The sequence below is a fragment of the Nomascus leucogenys genome, chromosome 8 (genome assembly GCF_006542625.1).
Source record: "Nomascus leucogenys isolate Asia chromosome 8, Asia_NLE_v1, whole genome shotgun sequence".
In the NCBI taxonomy this organism is placed as follows: domain Eukaryota; kingdom Metazoa; phylum Chordata; class Mammalia; order Primates; family Hylobatidae; genus Nomascus; species Nomascus leucogenys.
In genome coordinates this window covers 29,231,971-29,256,952 of record NC_044388.1, presented here as the reverse complement: position 1 = coordinate 29,256,952, position 24,982 = coordinate 29,231,971, and the positions used below count along the sequence as shown (strand labels likewise).

The 24,982-nt window shown below is 36.1% G+C and overlaps 1 protein-coding gene across 3 annotated transcripts in view; it reads right to left on the bottom strand.

The window, feature by feature from the left end:
* ADAM28 (ADAM metallopeptidase domain 28) overlaps positions 1-24,982 on the bottom strand; it is a 62,794-nt gene that overhangs the window by 25,523 nt on the left and 12,289 nt on the right. For all 3 annotated transcript variants that reach the window (XM_030816987.1, XM_030816988.1, XM_030816986.1), the window contains exons 3-11: positions 20,612-20,688; positions 20,341-20,419; positions 18,824-18,900; positions 16,696-16,888; positions 10,123-10,194; positions 9,147-9,218; positions 6,446-6,615; positions 3,826-3,910; positions 356-486 (exon numbers count right to left, since the gene is read on the bottom strand). In XM_030816987.1, coding sequence (XP_030672847.1) covers positions 356-486; positions 3,826-3,910; positions 6,446-6,615; positions 9,147-9,218; positions 10,123-10,194; positions 16,696-16,888; positions 18,824-18,900; positions 20,341-20,419; positions 20,612-20,688 — 956 coding nt within the window. The remainder of the gene's footprint in view (positions 1-355; positions 487-3,825; positions 3,911-6,445; positions 6,616-9,146; positions 9,219-10,122; positions 10,195-16,695; positions 16,889-18,823; positions 18,901-20,340; positions 20,420-20,611; positions 20,689-24,982) is intronic.

Here is a 24,982-nt window from a genome sequence, read left to right as displayed (position 1 = left end):
CCTATGAGTAGTTTCTTCTTTAATTAGAGTTTTATTCTAGAACCCTTTTCTAACCACCATCTATGCTGAATTCATGGAAAACCTGATAAACACTAATGATTTTTCTGAATCCAGGTCTTGTATAGATAAGATGAGGATAAAATGATGAATTGCCCCATCAGCAAAGAGACAATATGTTTAAATCATGTCTTAGTTATTGAAAAATATTACCTATAGATGAGGTGGCTTGGCACAAATGCACATTTAATGACTCAAAAACTTGAACACATTGTTGAAGATGACCTAAAGTAGTACAGCCCACAGTGGATCAAAACCAGGGCTACATAGCATGTCCCCAGAGCCCAGAGAGCCTCACCTCAGTGCTTTGTCCATCACACATATTGTAGAAGGACACTTGCAAGAATAGTTGTCATGAAACATTCCAAAGTTGTGGCCCATTTCATGTGCCATTGTCCCTGCAACTCTAAGAAGATTGTCACTGTGGTCCTAAAGGTATGAAAGAAGAAAAAGATTCTCTGATTTTCGAATGAAATTATACTTCACTCTACCCGCCATCTCTCTCTCTCTCTCTCTCTCTCTCTCTCTCTCTCTCTCACACACACACACACACACACACACACACACAGTGAGAGAGAGAGAGTACTAAATGGAACTGAATGCCCATCACAGCATATATGGTCTGCCCTTTGCTCTTTGAGTAGGTTCCTATAATGAAGGAAATTGTTCTAGTTTTCCTTCCAAGAAAGATGGCAAATTTTCAACAACAATAAGAAATTAGAACTTTTTTTTAAGTGATCTATCTCCCTTACTTTTGGCTTGCCTTTTAGAAGTCTATGATGCATTTGGCCATTACGGATCTAAAATTGTTCGTCAGCCTAGCACTTTAGCTCTATTTGAATCTTTCTCAATTCCATAATTGCCAAGAGTAGACATTAGTCAATTAAAAACTTGCCCATTGCATGAAATCCAGCCTATAGCCAACTTGATCACCAGATTGTTTCTGGTTTGAGGTCCTTGGACTCAACTCCAAGCTTGCAGATAAATTAGAGCCTGCAGCTGTAAATTATCCAGGAGCAATAAAACAATGCAGGAGAATCATTACAGGTTAAAATGTCCTATTGAGGAGATAAGAATCTGCCAGTAACATCCACCTACAGAAGTCTGATTCTCTTATCTACTTCATCTCAAAGAACTAAATGTAAAGTTTGATGAGGAACAGTACAAGAGTGGCAAACAAGGAACAGCTGTGTAAGTTGGGAAGTTGATACCTACACACTGTATATTCTTTCATTCTTTTGAGATGAACATGGTAAAACCTATATAGAAATATGGAGCTCTCCAAATGGGGAAAAATGCAAGCCAAAAAGCCTGAGAAAAATTAAAATGTGTTTAGAGGCCTATATGAAGTTCCTTTCAATTTATGGTTTCTTTCTTTAAATAATGGTTTTCCTAACTTAAATGATTTTTGCCCTCGAATGACCTCCATTCTGTCTTGCCCCACTCTAAATCCTACCTACCCTTTGAGGTCCATTTTTTTTTTTTTTTTTTTTGAGACTGTGTCTTGCTCTTGTTGCCCAGACTGGATAGCAATGGTGCAATCTCTGCTCACTGCAACCTCCGCCTCCTGGGTTCAAGGGATTCTCTTGCCTCAGCCTTCTGAGTAGCTGTAATTACAGGCACCAGCCACTACGTCCAACTAATTTTTCTGTATTTTCAGTAGAGGCAGGGTTTAACCATGTTGGCCAGGCTGGTCTTGAACTCCTGACCTCAGGTGATCCACCTGCCTCGGCCTCCGAAAGTGCTGGGATTATAGGCTGAGGTCCATCTTAATGCAACTTTTCCTATGTTAATATTCATCAACAATCATATCTTATGAATTCCTAGGATGGTTTTCACTTCCATAAAGTAGCACTAAGCTACCTACTCTACGTTAGAATTATTGCTTTAGGTAGGCCAGTTTCTCTTCCAATTCTATGGCAAGCTATTTCAAGTTTGAAAATATGTATTTTACTTCTTCTGTACATCCATGAAGCCTATCACAAACCCAGACTCAAAAGATAGTAACTAAAAAATATGTTAATTCCATTTCTATCTAGGATGTAGAAAGCTGGAAAGAACATTATTCTTACACTAACAAGGACAAGGGAGATAGACAACTATAACTTCCCTTGAATCCACCAGTAAGTTGGGGTTACAGGACATCCAAAAAGCCTGTGAAAATACATCCAAAATGAAAGTAAAATCAAGCCTTTCTTAGACAAACAAAACTGAAAGAATTTACTGTATTATAAGGAATGTTTTAAAAAATTCCCTTGAAAGGAAAAAATATATACTAGATAGAAATTTGGATTTTTATAGAGAAGTAAAGAGTGCTAGAAATGCAATAAAGTGATGGTAAATATAAAACTTTTTTTTAACTTCTATTTTAAGTTCACAGGTACAAGTGCAGGATTGTTACTTAGGTAAACTGTCATGGGGGTTTGTTGTACAAATGAAAACTATTTTAATTTTAAATTGCAATGAAAGATGGATATCTAAAACAAAATTAATAACAATGTATTGTGTATTTATGGTGATATAAAGTTAAACATATGATAACAATAGCACAATAGATGGGAAGAAAGAGTTAGAGGCATACTCTTAAAAAATCTCTACACTTTTCTGAACACCATTTATTAAATACAGAATCCTTTCCCCATTGCTTGTTTTTGTCAGGTTTGTCAAAGATCAGATGGTTGTAGATGTGTGGTATTATTTCTGAGGCCTCTGTTCTCTTCCACTGATCTATATATCTGTTTTGGTACCAGTACCATGCTGATTTGGTTACTGTAGCCTTGCAGTATAGTGTGATGCCTCCAGCTTTGTTCTTGTTTCTTAGGATTGTCTTGGCTACGCAGGCTCTTTTTTGGTTCCATATGAAATTTAAAATAGTTTTTTCCAATTCTGTGAAGAAAGTCAATTGTATGATGGGTATAGCACTGAATCTATAAATTACTTTGGGCAGTATGGCCATTTTCACGATATTGATTCTTCCTATCCATGAGCGTGGAATATTTTTCCATTTGTTAGTGTTCTTTCTTACTTCCTTGAGCAGTGGTTTGTAGTTCTCCTTGAAGAGGTCCTTCATATCCCCTGTAAGTTGTATTCCTATGTATTTTATTCTGTTTGTAGTAATTGTGAATGGGAGTTCACTCATGATTTGGCTCTCTGTCTGTTATTGGTGTATACAAATGCTTGTGATTTTTGCACATTGATTTTGTATCCTGAGACTGCTGGTGTTGCTTATCAGCTTAAGGATATTTTTGGCTGATATGATGGGGTTTTCTAATTATACAATCATGTCATCTGCAAACAGACACAATTTGACTTCCTCTCTTTCTATTTGAATACGCTTTATTTCTTTCTCTTGCCTCATTGCCCTGGCCAGAACTTCCAATACTATGTTGAATAGGAGTGGTGAGAAAGGGCATCCTTGTCTTGTGCCAGTTGTCAAAAGGAATGCTTCTAGCTTTTGCCCATTAAGTATATTGGCTGTCACTTTATCATAAATAGCTTTTTATTTTGAGATATGTTCCTTCAAAACCTAGTTTACTGAGAGTTTGTAGCTAAAAACTTCATGCTAAACAATATATTAAAAAGATAATGCATTAACACTATGTTGAGTTTACCCTGGAATGCAAAATTAGTTCAACATTTGAAATTCAATCAATGTCAACCATGTCAACAGACTAAAGGAAAAAAACTATCATGATCTTCTCTATAGATTTTTTAAAAAGCATTTGGTAAATGTAAATCATAGAACCAACAGTTTCTTGTCATACAGACCTGAACGACGCCAACAGAATGATAAGGAGAACACATTGTAGACATAAACGCAAGACCCACAGTCATTCCAGCAAGTTCTGTTGCTCTGTGAGAAAGGAATAAATTGATACAACAAATTATAATGCTAAGCTCTATTTTTATAGACAATGCATCCAAAACCCTAAATGGTTAGCAGAAAAACTCACTGTGAACCATCACTCTCATATTTTTCTTCAGTTTTTGAATATGCATAAGGCATTTTTCTATAGAATGGCTTTTGTGTCACTTAAAATCCAAACACCTAGATAGAATTATGTTGAATATTTTCTATCATTTCTGATTATGTAACAGTTTTCATTGTGAAATGTATCCCTTGTGAAGAAAAAGAAAGGCTATTTTTGGTCCTAATAAACATCTCTCTATATATATCTCGTTTTGATATTAGCAGTACCACACAGGCTTCGTTTTTATTTATATTTTACTCATATTTTTATATCATGTACTTTTGTATTACATTAGCTACTGTTTTAGCTACAGTAGGTTTAGGGATTGGGCCCATTTTGAAAGCATTTGTATTAGTGATCATTTATATTATTCAAATAATTTTTATACTGGAGAGGGGTTTGAATCATTTGCACTTATACTTCCGTAGATAACATGTTTTTTCTTTCGTAATTTTAATTTTTTTTTTGTTCCATTTGATTTTTCCATAAACCTTCAACAATTTCATACTCTTTCCTTGTACTTTTTTTTTTTTTTGCTATCTGTACAAGATCCTGGCCCTAAATTATCTCTAGAAATTTGCCAAATTGCATCAAGTTTTTAATTTCCTTAGTAGATGCATTTACATGGGAAATTGAACCTGTATTTTCCCATAAAACAATATTAAAAATAGAGTTTCGATTCTGCTGTGTAAAATGAGAAAATTAGAAAACGTTCTAATTTTTCATTTCCTGCAGATTGCATCTATTAAGCTAATTTCAGATATTTATTTTGAAAATATATTTTACATTATGCATACTTAAATGGTTTACGATACCTGTAATCTCTTAAAATTATATCACAAATTTATTTATACTTCATTCTACATTTTTGTGGTTTCAGTTCTCCCCACTTGCTCATTTGCAAAAAATAACATTTCCTTCATTTTGGAGTTATATATTTTGGTTTATCTTTTAAGTGAACAGAGTATATTCAGACTCTAATTTTTTTAACCTACTTATACCTAAGTATAGGTCTCTTTTGTTAATTTGTTTGGTAAATGGTAAGACATTAATTATGTAACTGGAAGAACAACTATTTCCTTTCATCATATCTTTTATTATTCTGATCTCTTCAAGGAATCTATTCTTGACATTGTATCGTCATTTATTTTTACTTATACATTTATCTTCTCGTCTATTATTTTTAAGCTTCCACATTATTACTTACAGTGATGGAGTATTCAGCAATTTGTCTGGCTCCCTTATTACTTACCAGCTATGAGACCTTGGAAAATCACTAAACCCCTCCACAAAGAATGGGCTCTTGAGTCTAAAACTCACCTTTCCAAATTAAGAAATTGTGTCGGCTACTTCCCAAAGGTGACTCCCCCACCCCCCAACCAATGAACCAGGCTTGCAGTATTTTCAGCCTGAGTAGTGCCTTCCCCTTGAATCTGGATTGGCCCTACAACTTGCCCTTGATTAAGATAATATACCAGTAGTGACACTCTGTGACTTTTGTAGTTAGGTCATAAAAACCTTGATGCATTATCTTGTGCCTCTTGAAATGCTTATTCTGAGAAAAGCTAGACACCTAGTAAGAAGTCCACCTACTCTAAGATAGCCATATTGAAGGAAGCTCAAGTTAGTCACATGAAAGGGGATATAGACAGAAACATGACCAACCAGACTCACTGTTCCAGCCAAATGAGCCCACACGCCAGTTATGTAAGTGAAGAAGCCTTATTTCAAGCCCAGAAATTCAAGCTCCTTTGTTATGCAGTTAACAGATGACCAGCACAGAAATATTAACTAATTCTGGCAGGACACAGTTCACTGATTTCCCATGAAATTCATGGTTTTCTTAGGTAATAGACTCTCCAGTAACTTCAAGTCAATGCTTACTGCTTCCTTCTATCTGATTTCAACTAAATATTATCCAGCTACCCAGCAGCATTTTCTTGACTGTTTTGAGAAAACATGCTCCAGTCTCATATAATTTACAGCCATTAGATTTATTTCCTCTATTGTTCTTAACGGGTCATTTCAGTAGGAAATAAATTAGTGAAGATGTGGGGTTAGAATATAATACTTAATTTTTCTAATAATATCTTAGAGGTTTCTTCTAACTTGAGCCTAAAGCCAATCAGTTCTTTTTTTAAACACTGAATCAAAAACTCTCTTTCCATTATATAAACTTGTCTTTTCTTCTGGTATACCCAATAAAAACAAACTTTTTATGAATTATTGCTAAATTATTGACCCTCTCTTTTTTTGAAAAAATACTTGGATCCAAAATAAGAACATATTTGACATATAATCCAAGTAAGTGCTCTATAAATGTCTACTCCCCTATGTGCACCCCTCACTTTGCCAAGGCTCAGAAAAGCATCCACTAAATACCACATAGTGTGCAATGGGGGAAAATCTGTACATACGTGATTAACTGAGCAATATCATGACGCCTTCTTCTTGAGAGAACACTTCCCCTCCATTTAGAAAAATTTTCCAAGGTGAAGCTTGCATTTGGGGTTATCTTTATCTTATCCTTGTCAGTCCAGATTTCCATACCAACTAAGGCCACATGAGTATTGAGCTTTTTATAAAGCTGTCCAAAGAAAATAAATGGCAAAGCAATTAATTATAATGGTGATATCATTTTAAACATTTTCAATATATTTTGTATTTTTAAACATTCATCACAGCAGTATAAAAACCTTATTTCCAAGCATATTTGTGAAACAGAATGTATTGACTATTTTGTAGACACTAAAACTCCCATTCAAAACAAAAGATAGATACACTAAGATAGTTTAGGTCTGTAAACTTCTCTTTTGAGTGGGGGGGTGGTGGGGGGAGAAAAGGCCCTGCTAAGACAACATATTCCTGTTTGTGCTCTTAAGAAATACTATAATTTTGTGTCAGTGGCTCATTACTATGGCTTCAATTGCCTATATGTTTTTCAGTGCTCTCAGAGTGAGAATATTTCAGAATTGGCAAAGTTGGCTCGGTGCTGGTTTAGGCATTAAAGTAACATGATATGATGAAATGTTGTACATCGATGCATTTACAATAAGCTAAGTAGTTGCTACAGTTTGAATGTTTGTGTCCCCCAAAATTCATGTGTTGAAATCCTAACTCCCAAGGTGATGGTGTTAGGAGGTGGGGCCTTTGGGAGGTGATTAGGTCGCGGGAGGGGAGCCCTCATGAATGAGATTAGTGCCCTTAAAAAAGAGATCCCCAAAGAATTGCTTTGTCCTTTCCACCATATAAAGGCAGCTGTCTCCAAGCCAGGAAGACAATCTTCACCAGAAACCAAATCTTGATGGAACTTGATTTGGACTTCCCAGCCCCCAGAACTGTGAGCAATAAATTGCTGTCATTTATGAGCCACCCATTTTATGTATTTTCAGAATGAGACAATGGTCCTCTAATCTTAAACGTGGATTGAACCAAATAATCCGCAATGCATATAGGATAAACTTTAGAAATAATGACTTAAACTTATGAAACAATATGCTTACTCTAAAGATAAAAGCTTAAATTACTACTATAGTTGCTAAAAGTGCACAGGGACAGACATTCTCAACAGCAACTTTCTGCTAAGAAACTTAAATATTTCTTTTAAAAAAAGGTCGTTTGGAAAACAAGAAAAGCATTAAGGAATGCAGTTACTGAAAATGAAGTTAAAATCCAGACATGTTATCATACTTCACTTGATTATTCCCTCAACTTCCTTGTTCCTTTCTTGCTTAATTTTACTCACCCAACAAAACTCCAATCCTAGTTAAAAGCAACTTGCCTCTACATCTCTCCTCCTTCTGCCCTTGAACACAGGGGAAAACACATTGTTCTGATTGCTCTCACTTTAAAGCTGTGACAACTAAGCTCAAGTAGTCCTTAATACATTCCAGCAAAACTGTTGTGTTTCCAAATTCCATTCACATGCAGCTTTCTGCACACATTTTTTATACTCCTCTTCTTAATAATTCTAACATTTCCTTTAAATTTGACTTTCACAGTTGTCCTTGCTTCCACATTCACTGAGACTATAAGAGCAATCTGAAGAGAACGTCCACAAGCTCCCACCATTGGCCTGTCGCCTCACCTATTCTTGTCCAAACACCCTGCGCCTCCCCATCTGCTATATAAATGAACAACCTCTGAGTCTAAGGCCAATTTCTCCATTTATGCCCTAAATCTCTTATTTCTCCCCCAATCAAGATTATTCCAACAATTCTTCTGTCTTTCCTGCATTATCAATGTTTAGCCCTCCACAAATCATTCTCATCAACATAAAAAGGAAATGTATTACTTTTTTATTTCATATGTATTGACTGTGGTAATCACTTCACTATGTATATGCATATCAAAATAAGTATATTACAGCATTATGTTGTACAACGACAAAAAAATTATCTTTAGAGCATTTATAGGATACCACAAAGAGACTCATTCATTTCAAAATAAGTATGCCAACTATATATCCAACAAACAGAAAACTAAGAATTAGTATTTAAAGGTTGTAAAATCATTTTTTAAATATTTTGGAAATTAGATAACAGAATCATGTCTAAAGAACATAGTCAGTTGTATGACTCAAATGGGTTTGGAAAACTGACAAATCTATATTCAAACCTCATGGCTATCCTTTTCTCACTTTGTGATCTTAGGTAAGTTACTTTGTTTCTGAGAATATGATTCCTTAGCTATGCATTAGGCTTTAGTAACATTTAGAATTGTTCTGGGGATTACATGAGATTTTATGAAATATGCTACTGTGACAGTGCTTGGCATTTTTTAAATTATTTTTTCCCCTCTGGAACAGCTTTCTGTTGGGATTTGGTCTTCAGCATTTTCTTAGTGGATTTTTGGAAAATACAATGCACCCATGTAGTCTTTATGTCTTCTTATACCTGACAATAGTGTGGCAGGTAAATAAGAAAAGTGTTGGTTTGTGGTATTAATATTCATGTTCACCTATGTAGCAAAAGTTGTGGTCATCCTTTGGGAGCCAGTCAGCCACATTGGTCTCAAATGTCTTGACTTTGCTTCCATGCTTCATGTGTGTTCATTGAAAAACCCAACGACATCTCCCAGCAAACTGTTTAAAACTGCAGGTAATAAAATATGTCTTACCATGTTGACATAATTAGCCATCTCAAACACCCTCTTTCTGATCTCATCTTGATTCTCATTGTACTTTTTAAACTAAAAGAAAAATTAAGAAAGAATATGGGCATTGATAAAAATGAATATACTTGGAAGGTTAAAAAGGCATCTTCTATTACTTATTATTGATTTTAATTAAAGATTAGTTATTAGAGTTAATTAAAAGTTAGAATCAAATTAATTCCTATTCATCTAGCTACATTAAAGCACTTTGGGAGTGAATATGATGTTTTCTCTTCTGAAGTAGTAGCTCAGTATAAAGCTCTAAAGAATTACTCCAAATGTATTTTCACTTAAATTCTATGGTTTTCTAAGCTGTGCAGAATTAACAGAAGCAATAACTTATTAATTTAAGAGATACGTATATGAACAGTACATGAATTAAGCACAGTAAGTAAAGCCAAAGCTTTAGGGCCTGAGCTAATAGTTGACTTATATTTTCATAGACATGTGCATTTTAAATTTTGAAAACCCAGTATATGAAAATGCATTCTTACAGTAGAAGATAAACAGTGACTATCACCAAAGATTTGCCTTTTCAGAGGATTCCATTCACTAAGCTTTCATTGTGACTAATTAAGCTTTTATACTGACTCCCTAATGAGAATAAATTTTAATTTACAAATGATTTAACTACTTAACAAAAGACAAAATGACAGAAGAATGTAATTGGAAACTAAGTTGGGTACTCTTAAGTCAATAAGAAAATAGTATTATAAGTGCCAACAATTTATGCATATCATATCAATTGCCCTGATCTCTCTGAAAAGAAGAAATCATATCAGCTTAATTATAAATGTCAAATTTCATAGTTTTAGAAAAACATGTAACCATAGCTCATATTCATGATTCTTTAAATCTCATCCAGATATTTAATGTCTCACATAATAAATATATGTGGATGGGAGTTTTGGAAGACAGCACATTTATCTCATATAATTACCTCACCATTATCCAGGACCAAATAATATTCTATGTATTTCTCATGTTCCTGAACCTTCCTGTCATTCAATTTCTGAAATATAAAGAGGAGAATTACTGATACGACATCGTTTCCCACAAAAGTTCTTCTATTATTTGACATCTGTAATTTTATAAGCGGTTGGTTGATATCTGGAGTAAAGGCAGACAATATTAGCATTTTAACACCAATTCAACAGGCAGGATTATCTACCGACAAGGCTCATAAATTTGGAGGTGAAGGGACACCAGCAATATTCTGGTCTGACTCCTTCATTTTACCAAGGGGTCTAAATTACGTTACTAATAGGGGAGCTAGAAATAAAACCAAAGTCTTTCTATTGTTTTGAACAGTAGACTTCTTCACCATCCTGAGACAAAGTAGAGAAAGTTTGACTTCAGCATCCTCCTAGTGTTTTTAGTTAGTTTGCTTTTTGTTTTGTTTGGTAGCCTTTAATCCATATCCTGGTGAAATACCTGCTCCCTTATCAATGGTGCAATGCAGAGACACCATTGTTTCTAGTCTACTTTGTTCTCTTCAGGCAGAGTTGAATTTCCCTCCCATGTTTCAAATTTACCAATGTTCTGTTCCTTTCTCCATCTCAAAAAAAAAAAAAAAGTTACATAGTGGACTGTCTCATTGAAAAGGGACCGATAGATTATTCCTACTAAATAATAGCTCATCAAAGTTTATTAGATTGCATTTCTGGAAGCGCATGTCTTTTAATAGGTAACTAAAGTTCGATTACAAAGAACAAATTCCTGAAGATAGATTTTTAGGTATTATCTAATGAGACATGTACTTACTTCCTACCCTCCATGGGAACGACATATTTATTTGCACTTACAATACACTGAGAGTGCTCTGGGAACTGCAAATGCAGTAGTGAAATCAACATGGTCTCTCTGCTGATGGAGCTCACAAGAGACAAACATAAACATATCAGATGGTGGCCAGTACTATGTGGAGGATTAAAGTGGGCATGTGATATTGAGTTACTAGGTAGTTATTTCAGAACAGGTGAAATTCTCTAAAGAGCTGGCCCCCAAGCAGGTGTATTAAGGAAAATGAGAAGCCAGGCAAGAAAAGATAAATTGGAAGACAATTCCAGCAGGGAAAAAAAAATGAGTAAATAGACTCTAAGGTGAAATAGTATTGGCATATTTAGAGCATAGAAAAAAAATGCTTGTATTTTTATAACATAATGGGGGAGGTCACCAAGAGATGGGGAGTAAAGAGTAGGAGGAGACCAGAGAGGTCGATGGGACCACAATCGTATAGGGGTTTGTGACCCATGGTCAGTTGTGTGGCTTTCATACTAAATGCAATGGGAAGACGTCAGAGGGCTTTGAACAGAAAAAGGTTGTGATGTGACTTACAATAAAAATAGCACTGGATTGATTGTGTGGAGTGTGGATTCTGCTGAACTGGGATGGACAGGTCAGGCAGAGGCTGTTGTCGTGGTTATTATGAGATGGTACCTTGGGGTAGTCAGAAAAGGGAGCAAAGTAAAAGATCTAAAATATATTGGAGACACTTGTTGAAGGATACCATATAAGGAGGGATGAAGAAAAAGGGAATCATGGAAAATTTCTAGATCCAAATTTCATCAAATGATGAGTGGTGGTGGTGTTAAGTAAAATGGGGAGAATAAGAGAGAAGTAGGTTTTGTTTGTGGTTTAAAAATTGGTAGTTCTTTTGGGGGCATATTTTAGGTTTGTGATATCAGATGTTTGAGTAGATATATTAAAAAGATAATTATAACAGTCTGGCCTTTAGGAGAGGGGCAGAGGCTAGAGATATACGTCTGATGGCCATTAGTGCACAGTTCCTATTTAAATAAGTCACAGGGCAGGGTGAGATTACCTAGGAAGAATGTATAGACAAAGAAAAAGAGCCAGGATTGAGCTATGTGAGGTTCTCTAATATTTAACGGTCAATCAGAGCAAGGGTGACAGAAAGGAAATGAGAAGGAGTAGCACTCCTGAGGTAGAGGAAAGCCAAAACGATAAAATGTCTCGAAAGCAAAGCTCTTTCCATGTAGTTACCAAGGAATGGAAACAGAGGGATAAGAGGCCTGTACAAGCAAACCCAGGAGCTGATATTCACACCAACATATAGCTGGGAGTTTCACCAGCTTCTGGCCAGTCAAAGGTGGCCAACTGTTCAAACCATGTTCAAATAAGGCGAACACCAAGCTGTAACCAGTGCAGCTGTTTCTATACCTTAATCCATTTTCTGTACGTCATTTTTCTGTCTATAAATCCTCTCCAACCATCGAGCAGCGTGGAGTTGCCCTCAACGTCTTCTGGTTCTGAGGGCTGCTGGATTCTCAAACCTTTCTTTGCTCAATTAAACTCTGTTAAATTGGTCTACAGTTTGTCCTTAACAGTCCTCATATTGTACATTAGATCTTTCAACTGCTTTACCCCGCACATTGGCTACTTGGTATCCTTAGACCTGTATCTTCCCATTTCCTGTCCCTACCTAGACCCTGGTAACCACTGTTTTATTCTCTACCTCTATATATTTGACACTCACCCCCCTCCCTTTTTTTAGATTCCTTTTCATTTTATTTTCTTTGCTGTGCAGAAGCTTTTTCGTTTGATATAGTCTCTTTTTTTACATTTTTACTTTTATAACCTTAGCTTTTCGATATGGTATTTAAGAAGTCATTGTCAAGGTTAATGTCAAACAGCTTTTCCCCTCTATTTTCTTCTAGGAGTTTTATGGTTTTAGGTATATACATTTAGGTTTCTTCTTCATTTTGATTTGATTTTTAGTTATAAGAAAAGGGTTCAATTTCATAATTTCAAAACTGGATATCCAGTTTTCCCAGCACTATTTATCGAAGAGACTATCCTTTCCCCAGTGTGTCATTTTGGTGCCCTTGTTGAAAATTAATTGACCATATATGTTTGGATTTATTTCTGAGCTTCTATTCTGATCCACTGGTCTAGGTGTCTGCTTTTATGCCATTACACTGTTTCGATTACTATATCTTTGTAATATAACTTTAAGTCAGGTAGTATGATGTCTTCTTTTTTCCTCAGAATTCCTTTGACTATTTGGGATATTTTGTGGTTCCATGCAAATTTTATGATTTTTTTCTTATTTCTGTAAATACTGTCATTGGGGTTTTTATAAGGACTGCGTTGAATTTACTCATTGCTTTAGGTAGTATGAACATTTTAACAACATTCTTCTAATTCATGAGCATGGGATATTCATTTATTTGCATTTTCTTCAATTTCCTTCATCAATGTTTTAAAGTCTTCGGTGTACAGGTCTTTCACCTCCTTAGTAAAATTTATTCCCAAGTATTATTTATGTTATAAATGGAATGGTGTTCTTGATTTCTTTTTTGGCTAGGTTGTTTAGAAATGTCACAGATTTTGTATGTTGGTTTTATATCCTGCAACTTTATTGAACTTATTTATTAGTGTTAATGGTTTTTCAGTGGAGTCATTAGGGTTTTCTATAGGTAGAATCATTTCATCTGCAAATAGAGGTAATTTTACTTCTTCCTTTCCAAGCTGAATGTTTGTTTCCTTTTCTTTTCTAAATGCTCTTGATAGTACTTCCGGTACATGCTTAATAGAAGTGGCAAGAGTAGGCATCTTTGCCCGGTACCAGAAGAATGGCTTTCTATTTCTCCTTTCCAATTGATTGTGATGTTATCAGTGGCTTTCCACAAATGGCTTTTAATTTAAAAAATAAGGAGCAAGAAGAGTGGGCAGGTAAACCTTATTGCTTGGGCTGAGACATATTTTAGAGTTTCACATCATTCCAGCTTCAAATAAAATAATGCAAGTGTTCTTAAATTTTCATTGTTTAATCATCAACAACTGCATTGCACACTATCAACATTTGTGTGGTTGCTGAAAGCCTATGATTATGTGCATTCAACCACACGTTTCTTATCAAAACTCGAATTCCATCTAAGCCAAGGACAAAAGTTATATATTAAACGAATTTCAGAAGAAGGCCCACATATTTGAGTGAGCACTTACTTCTATGAAGAAAGAAGAATATAAGAATGACAAAATCTCTGAAATGTAACTGGCACATAAAAAAGTTTTCTGATTATAAACTGTCAACTTTGATTTGGTTTTGGAAAAACATGTTCCTAGCTGCTATAGAATGTTTACAAATATCCTAAATCAAGATAATTTGTAGCATTGTATGGGAATAAAATAAGGTATATTTGACTGCTAAAAAATAAAAATAAATAAATAAATGGCCTTTATGAAGTTGAGGAACTTTTCTTCTATGCCTAAACTCTCAAATCAAGAACCATTAACTCCACACCATTATTTAACCACCTAAACTTTTAATCAAGAAAGCATGTTGAACTTTAATGCCTTTTCACCAATTGAAATGATCATGTATTTTTTGTCGTTCAGTCTGTTGATATGATTGATATATTACATTGATCAATTCGTGTATGTTAAGTCAGTATGCCAAGGATAAATCCCATTTGATTATGATGTATGATCTTTTGGATGTGTTGTTGAATTTGATTTGCTAATATTTTATTGAAAATTTTTACCTCAATGTTTGTCAGAATTATTGGCCTGTAGTTTTCCTTTCTTTGGTGTCTTTGTCTTGGGTTAGGTATAAAGGTAATGCTGGGCTTGTAAAAAGTACTAAGCAGTACACCTTCCGTCTCTATTTTCTTGAAAATTTTAAAAAGTATTGGTAATAATTCTTCTTTGAATGTTTGATACTTTTCAGCTCTAGAGCCATGTAGTCCTAGGCTTTCCCTGTTGAAAGATTTTTAATTACTATTTCAATCTTTTTGTTATTGGTCTGTTCAGGCTTTCTACTTCTTTCCGATTCAACTCTTCGAGGTTGTATTTTTCTAGGAATTCATCTATTTTCTCTAGGCTATCAAATTTATTGACAAATAGTTTTTCGTATTAGTACTTTAAGATCTTTTTTTCATTTCTGAGACATCTTTTGTAATATCTCCACTTTCATTTCTGATTTTATATATTTGAGTTTTTCTCTTAGTCTAAGAGTTTGTCTATTTTGTTACCATTTGCATGGAATATGTTCTTCCATCTTTTTCTTTCAGCCTATGCATGTCTTTAAAGCTTAAAAGTGTATCTTGGAGGCAGCATATAGTCAGATCTTGTTTTTTCAGCCATTCAGCCACTCTTTATCTTTTGATTGGAAAATTTAATCCATCTACATTCCAAGTAATTATTTATAGGTAAGGATCTACTACTGCCATTTTGTTTTATAGTTTTTTTTTCATTTCTTCTTCCCTAGTTTACTTTTGTGATTTGGTCATTGTTCTGTAGTGCTGCATTTTTATTCTTTTCTCTTTATCATTTGTATCTGCTATAGTTATTTATTTTTGTATTTACCATGAGGTTTACATAAAACATCTTATAGTTGTAATGGAGTATCTTACACCAATAACAACTTAACTTCAGTCATGTATAAAAACTCTAGGCTTTTATCTTCCCCCTGACAATTTATACTTTTAATGTCACACATATTTATATTATATATTTCTTAACAAATTATTATGGGTATCATTATTTTTGACTCATTTGGTTTTTAAGTTTCATACTAGAGGTATATGTGATCTACAGAGCACTTAAAAGTATTGGAGTATTCTGGGTTTGACTATACATTTACCTTTACCACTGAACTTGCTGGTAGAATTTAAACCTACAGAAAATTAAACTGACTAGAACTTTCATTTAGACCAAATTATGCCCTGTGCTCACAGACTCTGAGAGCATTTAAAAGAAATGATGGGATTTGAAATAAATCTTGGAAATAAAAGTAGTATCAACAAGGAAATAAAAGTAATGTCAACAAAGATATTTTGATATATCCTTTACAGTCTAAAACACAAAAGTATATTCATTTTTCTCATAAGACTAGAAGCAGAATTCCACATATAAAATAATATTTTAAGTTCCTGTAGCCAGATTCTATGTCTATTTTGCTCATTTCTATCTCCCCAGCACCTGTGACAGCACTTTAAGAGCGATTTGTTGAATGAATTTATGATGACAGCAAGATGTTTTATTTCAAACTAATAATAATCACTTCATAGCTTTTTGGCTAAAATCAAGAGCAAATTAATAATAATACTTTATATCTTTGTGGTTTATTATAGGCTACAGGGAATACTGTGACAGGTTCCTGCTTCTAGAGGGCAGTTATATTTTACACTTATTTTTAACCTTTGTACATTGCTGAAAATAGTAGTTGATTCCAGCTGAGCGCGGTGGCTCACGCCTGTAATCCCAGCATTTTGGGAGGCTGAGCCGGGTGGATCACCTGAGGTCGGGAGTTGGAGACCAGCCTCACCAACATGGTGAAACCCCATCTCAAAAAAAAAAAAAAAATAGTTGATTCCTAAGTACTTGTTAAATGAATCATTAATGTCTAGCAATATTTAAGAATTAGTGTCTCAATAACTTACTAATTTCAAAAATGACTATAGTTTCAGTAAATTGCACTGCTGATTCTGGAAACCAGGGCAGAGTACATGAGAGCATTTCAAATAAAAAATAAAGTTACCCATACTACTAGTCTGGTGGCAGGTAGGACAATGTTCTGCTGCAAATCATGGGCCCATAACACACCATCCATTCCACAGGTGCTGTCATAATTCTTTTCATTAGGGTCATACTTGAAGAGTGCGTGTTCCTGTCCATCCCGACGTATGGGGCTTAAAGGTTCAATAAAGTATCTTTGATTCCCCTGACTGAAGTAGCCCCTGAAAAAACATGAGAGTTCTGGCTGCTTAACAAAATATTATTGCATTAAGTTCATACAGATTTATAAGATCCAAAAGAGGACCTTTAAAATTCCTAGTCAATGTCAAAAACAATTTAAGCTCATGGCAAAAAAATACAGTAAAACTTAACAGCTGAAGACACCTTGGAGATTATCTAAATTTATTTTCTACAAGGAAATAAGACATATTAGGGAGAAGTGACTGCTGCAGTGTCGTGCGACCAACCATATCAGTTCTGGCACTAGAATGAATATTTCCTGACACTTGGTCCAGCATTCTTCCAATTTTAATGCTATACTTGTTCTAAAGGTACACTTATAATGAAAAGGATTTTAGAGTTTTATAGACAAGTGTTAAAATACTGGCTTTATAACTCATTCACTGTGATACATTGGGAAAATTCTTTAAACTCACAAGCCCCAGGTTCTCCACATTTATTTGTCATGATACCTGCCTAGTATAGTGATAGTAAAGATTGAACGTGAGAACGTGTAAAGCACATGACAAATAAATATTATCAATTTCTTCTCAATTTTCTCTGCTAAAGCCTTGAACCAGGATTCATTCAACCAATATTCATTGAGTACCCATTATTCATTAGGCATTGGACTAAGGGTAGACAGCAAAAATAAAGACATGGCCTCTTTTCTTATGGAGCTTATGTTCAAGTGAGGAAGATGAATGTGTATCAAATAATCACAGAATATATATAATTATATAGTAAGTACTTACATATAATTATAATAATTGACGTGAAGAAAAAGTACAAGAGAATATAATAGACTGAATTAAGTGTACATAAAATTAGATAATGGCAAGAGTGGATATGAGAAGACAAATTATGTGGTTTATCGCAATAGTCTGCATAAGGAATCATGGCAGATGGACTAGGACACTGCAGTAGAGACAGAATGAACAATTTCAGAAAGTGTTTAGAAGATAGAATCAATAAGACTTGATAAGGGATTGAAAATGCAGGGCTGAGGGGCAAGCAGACCTCAAGGAATTTAGGTTTCTGAATTGGGCAAGTGATTATTTGATTATACCATTGATTAAAATACAGAACATGGAAACCATACCAGATTCAAGAGACAATCATTAGTTTGGTTTAAGGCACACTGAGATTGAGGTTTCTTTAAGATATCCAACTGAAAATATGAAAAAGAAAATTAGATAATCAAGTCTGGACATCAGAAGAGCCACCTTACTACAGACAGATGCATAGTATATCATTAACAGACAGAATGGGATGTCATGGTCATGGATAAGGCAATCTAGAGAGAGAAAGAGCGAGAGCTTAAAGTGGGGAGAGAGTCTGGGGGTGGTGGCTCACGCCTCTAATTCCAGCACTTTGGGAGGCTGAGGCGGGCGGACCACTTGAGGTCAGGAGTTCGAGACCAACCTGGCCAATATGGTGAAATTCTGTCTATATTAAAAATGCAAAACCTAGCCAGGTGTGGTGGTGGGCATCTGTAATCCCAGCTACTCGAGAGGCTGAGGTAGGAGAATCACTTGAACCCAGGAGACTGAGATTGCAGTGAGCTGAAATCGCACCACTATACTCCAGCCTGGTGACAGAGCAAGACTCCATCTAAATTAATGAGTAAAATAAAGTGAAGAGTGAGAAGAGAGAGCAGTTCCCATTACCTAAAGATTCTGACTCCAGAACTGGGACTCAAAATCCTGTATTTTAAAAATAAGCTAACAAAAATATATTTGAAAGCAATTCGGATATGTAATTTACAAGCCACTATCAAGAGAAGTGGTGTTTCTTCAAATTTCAAAATTTTATGGCCCTTATGATTTATATTCAACTATATAAAAATTAATGATATTTGGGATTCATCTGGTTGGTTAGATATATACATAAATACCACAATCACAGGTGCATGCAAAACATTCCTCAAGTCTTACCTTAGACCCCTACATGTGCTGATGCTAGCGTCAGAAACCTTTTCATTAATGATATGTCCTTGATAATAACAATCATCCTAAAGGAAAAGGGGTTTTGTAAAGAGAAGTACATGTGAATTTTAGTGCCGCTGTTAAAGCCACATTTGAAATCTTGAAACAGGATTTTAAATGCTTTCAAACAATATTCTGCTGTACAACAGTAAACTAAGATGTTTAAAAAATAATTAAAATATTTCATATAAGTTAAAATTGTTAATGTCAGTTAATGATCCCAAAATGTTTACAAGGTATTAACTGTCAATATTGACTAAGTCGGATGAATGTCAATAATATTTAGATGGAATAAACTTGGATATGTCAGTTTAAAACCTGAGCTCCTAAAACACTGGGCACTCATTTTTCCTTTTGGCCAATTTCTCATTAACTTTTTTCTAGCAAAAATCTACAAGCTTTCTTCCAAAGGATGGGTTATTCAGATTGGGCTTTTGTTTTTACTTTCTTGATTTATCTAAAGTGTTCCATCAGATTAGCTGGATCAGCACATTTCTTGCCTGCATTTGGAGCAAAATGCCCTTCTTAACATTTTCTCGTGTGGGTGTTCCATGAAGGACCTTTCTAGTTTGGGACAGATGAGGTGTTGGCCTATGTAAACTCTGATATTATTGCTACAGAGAACAATGCTTGAAGGGCTTCCCATGGAAAATGGAGCTCAGAAAAAGAGGTAATGGTGCATGACCCCTCACATGGCTACACACTGTCATCTGCTCAGTCTGAGAAAAGGTGGGCTATGAATAGCAGTCAAGAAAACTTGTTTAAGAAAAACAATTCTGCAACTGCCATTGAGGAAATAGTCTTGGCTGAAAAGACCACAAATCCAGAGAAATGACAGAAATTGATTGAGAGCACCAGAGGTATGTAACTCTTCACTCTCAAGAAAATGACATGCTCCGGCTGGGCGCGGTGGCTCACGCTTGTAATCCCAGCACTTTGGGAGGCCAAGGCGGGCGGATCACGAGGTCAGGAGATCGAGACCACGGTGAAACCCCATCTCTACTAAAAATATAAAAAATTAGCTAGGCGTGGTGGCGGACGCCTGTAATACCAGCTTCTCGGAGAGGCTGAGGCAGGAGAATGGCGTGAACCCGGGAGGCGGAGCTTGCAGTGAGCTGAGATCGCACCACTGCTGCACTCCAGCACTCCAGCCTGGGTGACAGAGCGAGACTCCCGTCTCAAAAAAAAGAAAAAGAGAAAAAAGAAAATAACATGCTCCTTCTACCCACCTTCCTACAGGAGTCCTTAAAGGCTGGAAAAACTTACCAGAGTTGCCAAGAAATTGTTTTGTTCTTGTTAAAATATAAAAAAAAGAAAAGTGGAAGATCAATTAGGTAATGGCTACTGCTGAAAAAAGCACTAATGTTATAAATGCAGTTTCACTTCTATTATTTGCCTAGCAAGGACACTGCCTTTAGGTCTGTGGGTAAAACCCCGATGAAAGAATTGAAGAGACTCTGTTATACCATAATTTGTGGGCTTGTGGTGATCTCCTTTCCAGTGGAATTATAATATATTTCTGTGTAGCCTGGTGCAAGGAGGTTCCTGGAGAAAGAAACACAAAAATGTTGTGGTTACTTGTGCTGATTGCTAAGTCCAATGAACTTCTCAAGTCATTTGACAGCAAAAGCTGATTAGTCCAGGTTTGTGTGAGCCATAAGCAGCAACAGACTCAGCACAGTCTCCATAGGCTGCCTTGCTCTTGCTGAGGCTAATATCACAGGTAAAGATACTTACTTGTTTTTTTTCAAATAAAGCACTGCAATTTTTCCATTAACTGTCATTTTATACTTTAATTCAGTTTCAAATTGTTCCTGCAAAAATATACAAACATTTACTTGTAATTAAAAACATATATTCATTTGACTATTATATTTCTATCTGTGTAGTCATTAGCGAGCAATATCTATTTTTTAGCAGTATAATACCAAATGCTTGCCTCTTCCCCTTTTAACAGATCAAACAACTCCGGCAACTAAATAAACAAATTATCTGAGAGCCTTTTATCCATCCATCCTTCCATCCATCCATCCCTGCATTTTACAAGTATTGTTTGAGTGAGTGCTGTTTCTTTGCAAGATACTGCTTGGTTTTGAAAATTCTACTCTAAGCAAGAAAAATTGGTACCTACTGGCCGGGCGCGGTGGCTCACGCTTGTAATCCCAGCACTTTGGGAGGCCGAGGCGGGCGGATCACGAGGTCAGGAGATCGAGACCACGGTGAAACCCCGTCTCTACTAAAAATACAAAAAAATTAGCCGGGCGTGGTGGCGGGCGCCTGTAGTCCCAGCTACTCGGAGAGGCTGAGGCAGGAGAATGGCGTGAACCCGGGAGGCGGAGCTTGCAGTGAGCCGAGATGGCACCACTGCACTCCAGCCTGGGCGACAGCGCAAGACTCCGTCTCAAAAAAAAAAAAAAAAAAAAAGAAAAATTGGTACCTACTGTCAGAGAGGTTATAATCTTGTGAAAAGACAGACAATGAGGTGAGTTATGTGCATAATAATGGATGTATATAGTAGGATGTCTAACGTCTTAAGGGCAGGAAAGGCTTTTTTGAGGATGTTTAAGACGACACATAAATTACCCAGGTGAAGTGAGTAAGGGAAGTTAACTGATTAGAAGGAATAGTGTACACAGACACCTAAAAACTTCTATCACATCGCATGATTTTTGGTCTTGAGGTCTTCTCAAGACTAACTGGAACATAAACTATGAGAAACGTAACAGGAATATATACTGTAATGTGAGGAAGAACCATCAAGAAGAAACCACACTCCCAGGTATTTAGAAGGAAGAAATATTACCTCAGGTAAACCATGTAAAAGGAAAATTATTTTAAACTTGGATATTGGTATATAAGGAGAGCTATTGAGGACTACACAGAATTATTTTAAAAATGTTTTGGGGTACTAAGTTCTGACTTTGGTCTATAAAACAGGGTTTTAGCTGTGGTTGCACTCAATATCTAAAAAGTTATTAGTAAGTGCCTTGTTACTGTCATTAAAGATATCTAGGCCCAGCGCGGTGGCTCACGCTTGTAATCCCAGCACTTTGGGAGGCCGAGGCAGGCGGATCACGAGGTCAGGAGATCGAGACCAAGGTGAAACCCCGTCTCTACTAAAAATACAAAAAATTAGCCGGGCGTGGTGGCGGGCACCTGTAGTCTCAGCTACTCGGAGAGGCTGAGGCAGGAGAATGGCGTGAACCCGGGAGGCGGAGCTTGCAGTGAGCCGAGATTGCCCCACTGCACTCCATCCTGGGTGACAGAGCGAGACTCCGTCTCAAACAAAAAAAAGATATCTAAATATGGTAGACCAAAGGTGGTTGAGAAACACATATTCTTCTGCTGTGGTGCACCTAAGGTCAAGCCTCCCTTCTCTCCCTCCCCTTCTGGCCAGTATGGTATCTGAGCTCATAGAAAGACAATGCATGTTAGAGTCATCAAATCATAAGTACTGTGCTGGGATTTAGCCCTCTCCAAAGTCAATTGTTACGGTCCATACTTTGCTTAAATCCTCAGTGGTTGAGGTCTGCTCTGCTGTCAATAATCCCAGGCTATAAATATCCCCCAATGTGGGCCTAGATAAGTAGAGGTTGATGGACTCAGCTTATTTTCATGGATGACAGGAACTGGAAAGAGACAGGGCATTAAAAATAAAAGTTATGCAGAATAGTCATAACCTCTTATTGTTCAGGTTTAAGAAAGGCTAGCTAGAATGAAGCTATGAGAATGATACCAAATATGGTCTTCTACCAGAAATGGCCTTCCAGATATCTGCTTCCTGTTCAGCAATGGCTTTTTAGTAGATTTAGTTACTAAAACTTTAGCTGAAGGTTGTTTTAGAAAAGAATAAATGCTTTTGGAGTGGAGTTTTGGTCAACACTGGCATAAAGATGATGGATGGAAGGAAAGATCAAGGAAGAAAGCCAGGGCCTCTATGAAAGAGAGTACACTGGGTAATGTAATAATACTTTTGAAAGAGGGTTCCCTGGTGGAGAGCAAGGTTTGAGGATAAGAAGTGTGTTCTAGTTGTGTACTCTGTGGGTTCTGAAGTATGCGTTAAGAGAAGTAAGATGCACCTTGATTTGGAGAGCACTCACTAGAAGGAAATGATTTTGGTTTTACTGAGTAAGACTAGCTGGCCACAGAAACATATAGATCCAAATTTCCTCTAAAATAATGTCATGGGTCTGATTTAGTGGGTGGATTGGGAAAGCCACAGTCTTGGATGGTCCTGGGATGGAGCAAATCTGTAAGGTCTAGGTCATGTCAATGGGCACACGGGAAATATCAAGGGCAGCCATAGAAGGCACAGAGAGGTTCTTAATTCTAGTAATACAACAGTTGTTCAAAACTTACAGTAAATCCATGAGCTCTAGAAACCCTGCTAAATCAGCTAATGGGCCTGAAAGAATTCTCAATCTGAGGGAAGAATTGTGCTGTAAGATATTTTCTTTTATGATATGGGCCAATACCAAGATGGTTTGGGCCTCTAAGAACATGTACAATCTGGATGCTGAATTCTATGAAGAACAGTTACTGTCTTTAGAATATAAGTTCCCAGCATCAGGGACTTTCACAGAGTATATGTTAAATATGTATCTATGGAGGTTCATGGGTAATATGCTCCAGTCATAAACATTTATTTATTTGTCCATGAGTTTACTTATTCATTTGGTCATTTATTTAACACATACTTATTTAGTCCTTATGTCATTCATATAAATACAATTGTGAATATAATTATGAATAAAATATTCAAAGTTCTACCTTGTTCTTTACCCCGAGCCCCCAAAAATTATTTACACAGGATTATTTCAGTCTAGCTGAAATATTAAGCGATGTGGCATGTGTGATCAAGTCAGAAAGATGATGTCACAACCCTGGCATAGCTGACAGGTAAAGCCAGTGCCTCAGTTCTCTGGTTGTATAATAAAACAACACAGGGCACAGTTGTATAATGATAACTACAAAAGTCCTCCATCTGTTCACTGTCTTGAGAAGTGAAGCGCTTAATCTAGGGTGAGACCTATGAAGCTTTTATGGGATATACAGAGATCCCCTTGATCATAAGGGTGGTCAACTGCACTATGAATTTGGGATTGTTTCAAATAGTATTTGCTAATCAAGTCTTTGCACAGGGAAGACCCATAGTCTCGACACAGAAGCTACAAAGATAACTCCTAAGAACTTGGCTTATATCTGGAAGACAGTGTTCTTATTCATTGTAAGGTGTGCCTGAGAGACTGTAGAAGAGTCTATGCCAATGGAAATCATATATTTGTTGTGTGGCAAACAAAGATGTCACTAGGTTCTTCAGTCTATGTTTGTAAACCAAGTATGATATGGCAGAACCCAAGAACACTAACAGGGCAGGATTGAGATACGAGGCATGCAGCAGCATTAGGAGTCTTAGATCGGTGGATAGGGCAGAATCTGGAATCATGGAGAGATTGCTAGGGTTTAGTTCTGGATGTTCACAGGGTGATATCAAAAGTCACAGGACAGGATTGCCAGATAAAATACAGGATGCCAATTAAATGTGAATCTCAGATAAACAGAGGATATTATTTGTTTATACATATAAACACACAGTACTTTTTAAAATACATATGCCCCCTATGACCATGGTGATGTACTAATGAAATATTTGGTGTTTATTTGAAATTTAAATTTAACTGGGCATCCTATATTTTTATTTGCTAAATGTGACAATCCTGCACATGGAGGAGTTTAGAAGATGTGAGAAAGAATGGAAACCAGAGATCAGTGACTAAGGAAAAGAGATGCAAATGTACTAGCTGGGAAAATTAGATTCATTCTGTTGGAATGCTTCTTTACAATTATATCAGAAATGTTGTGTGGGATATCTCTCTCTCTCTCTCTCTCTCTCTCTCTCTCTCTCTCTATATATATATATATATATATATATATATATATATAGAGAGAGAGAGAGAGAGAGAGAGAGAGAGAGATAGATAGATAGATAGATAGATAGATAGATAGATCTTTTTTTTTTTTTTTTGAGATGGAGTCTCACTCTGTCACCCAGGCTGGAGTGCAGTGGCATGATCTCAGCTCACTGCAACCTCTGCCTCCGAGGATTCA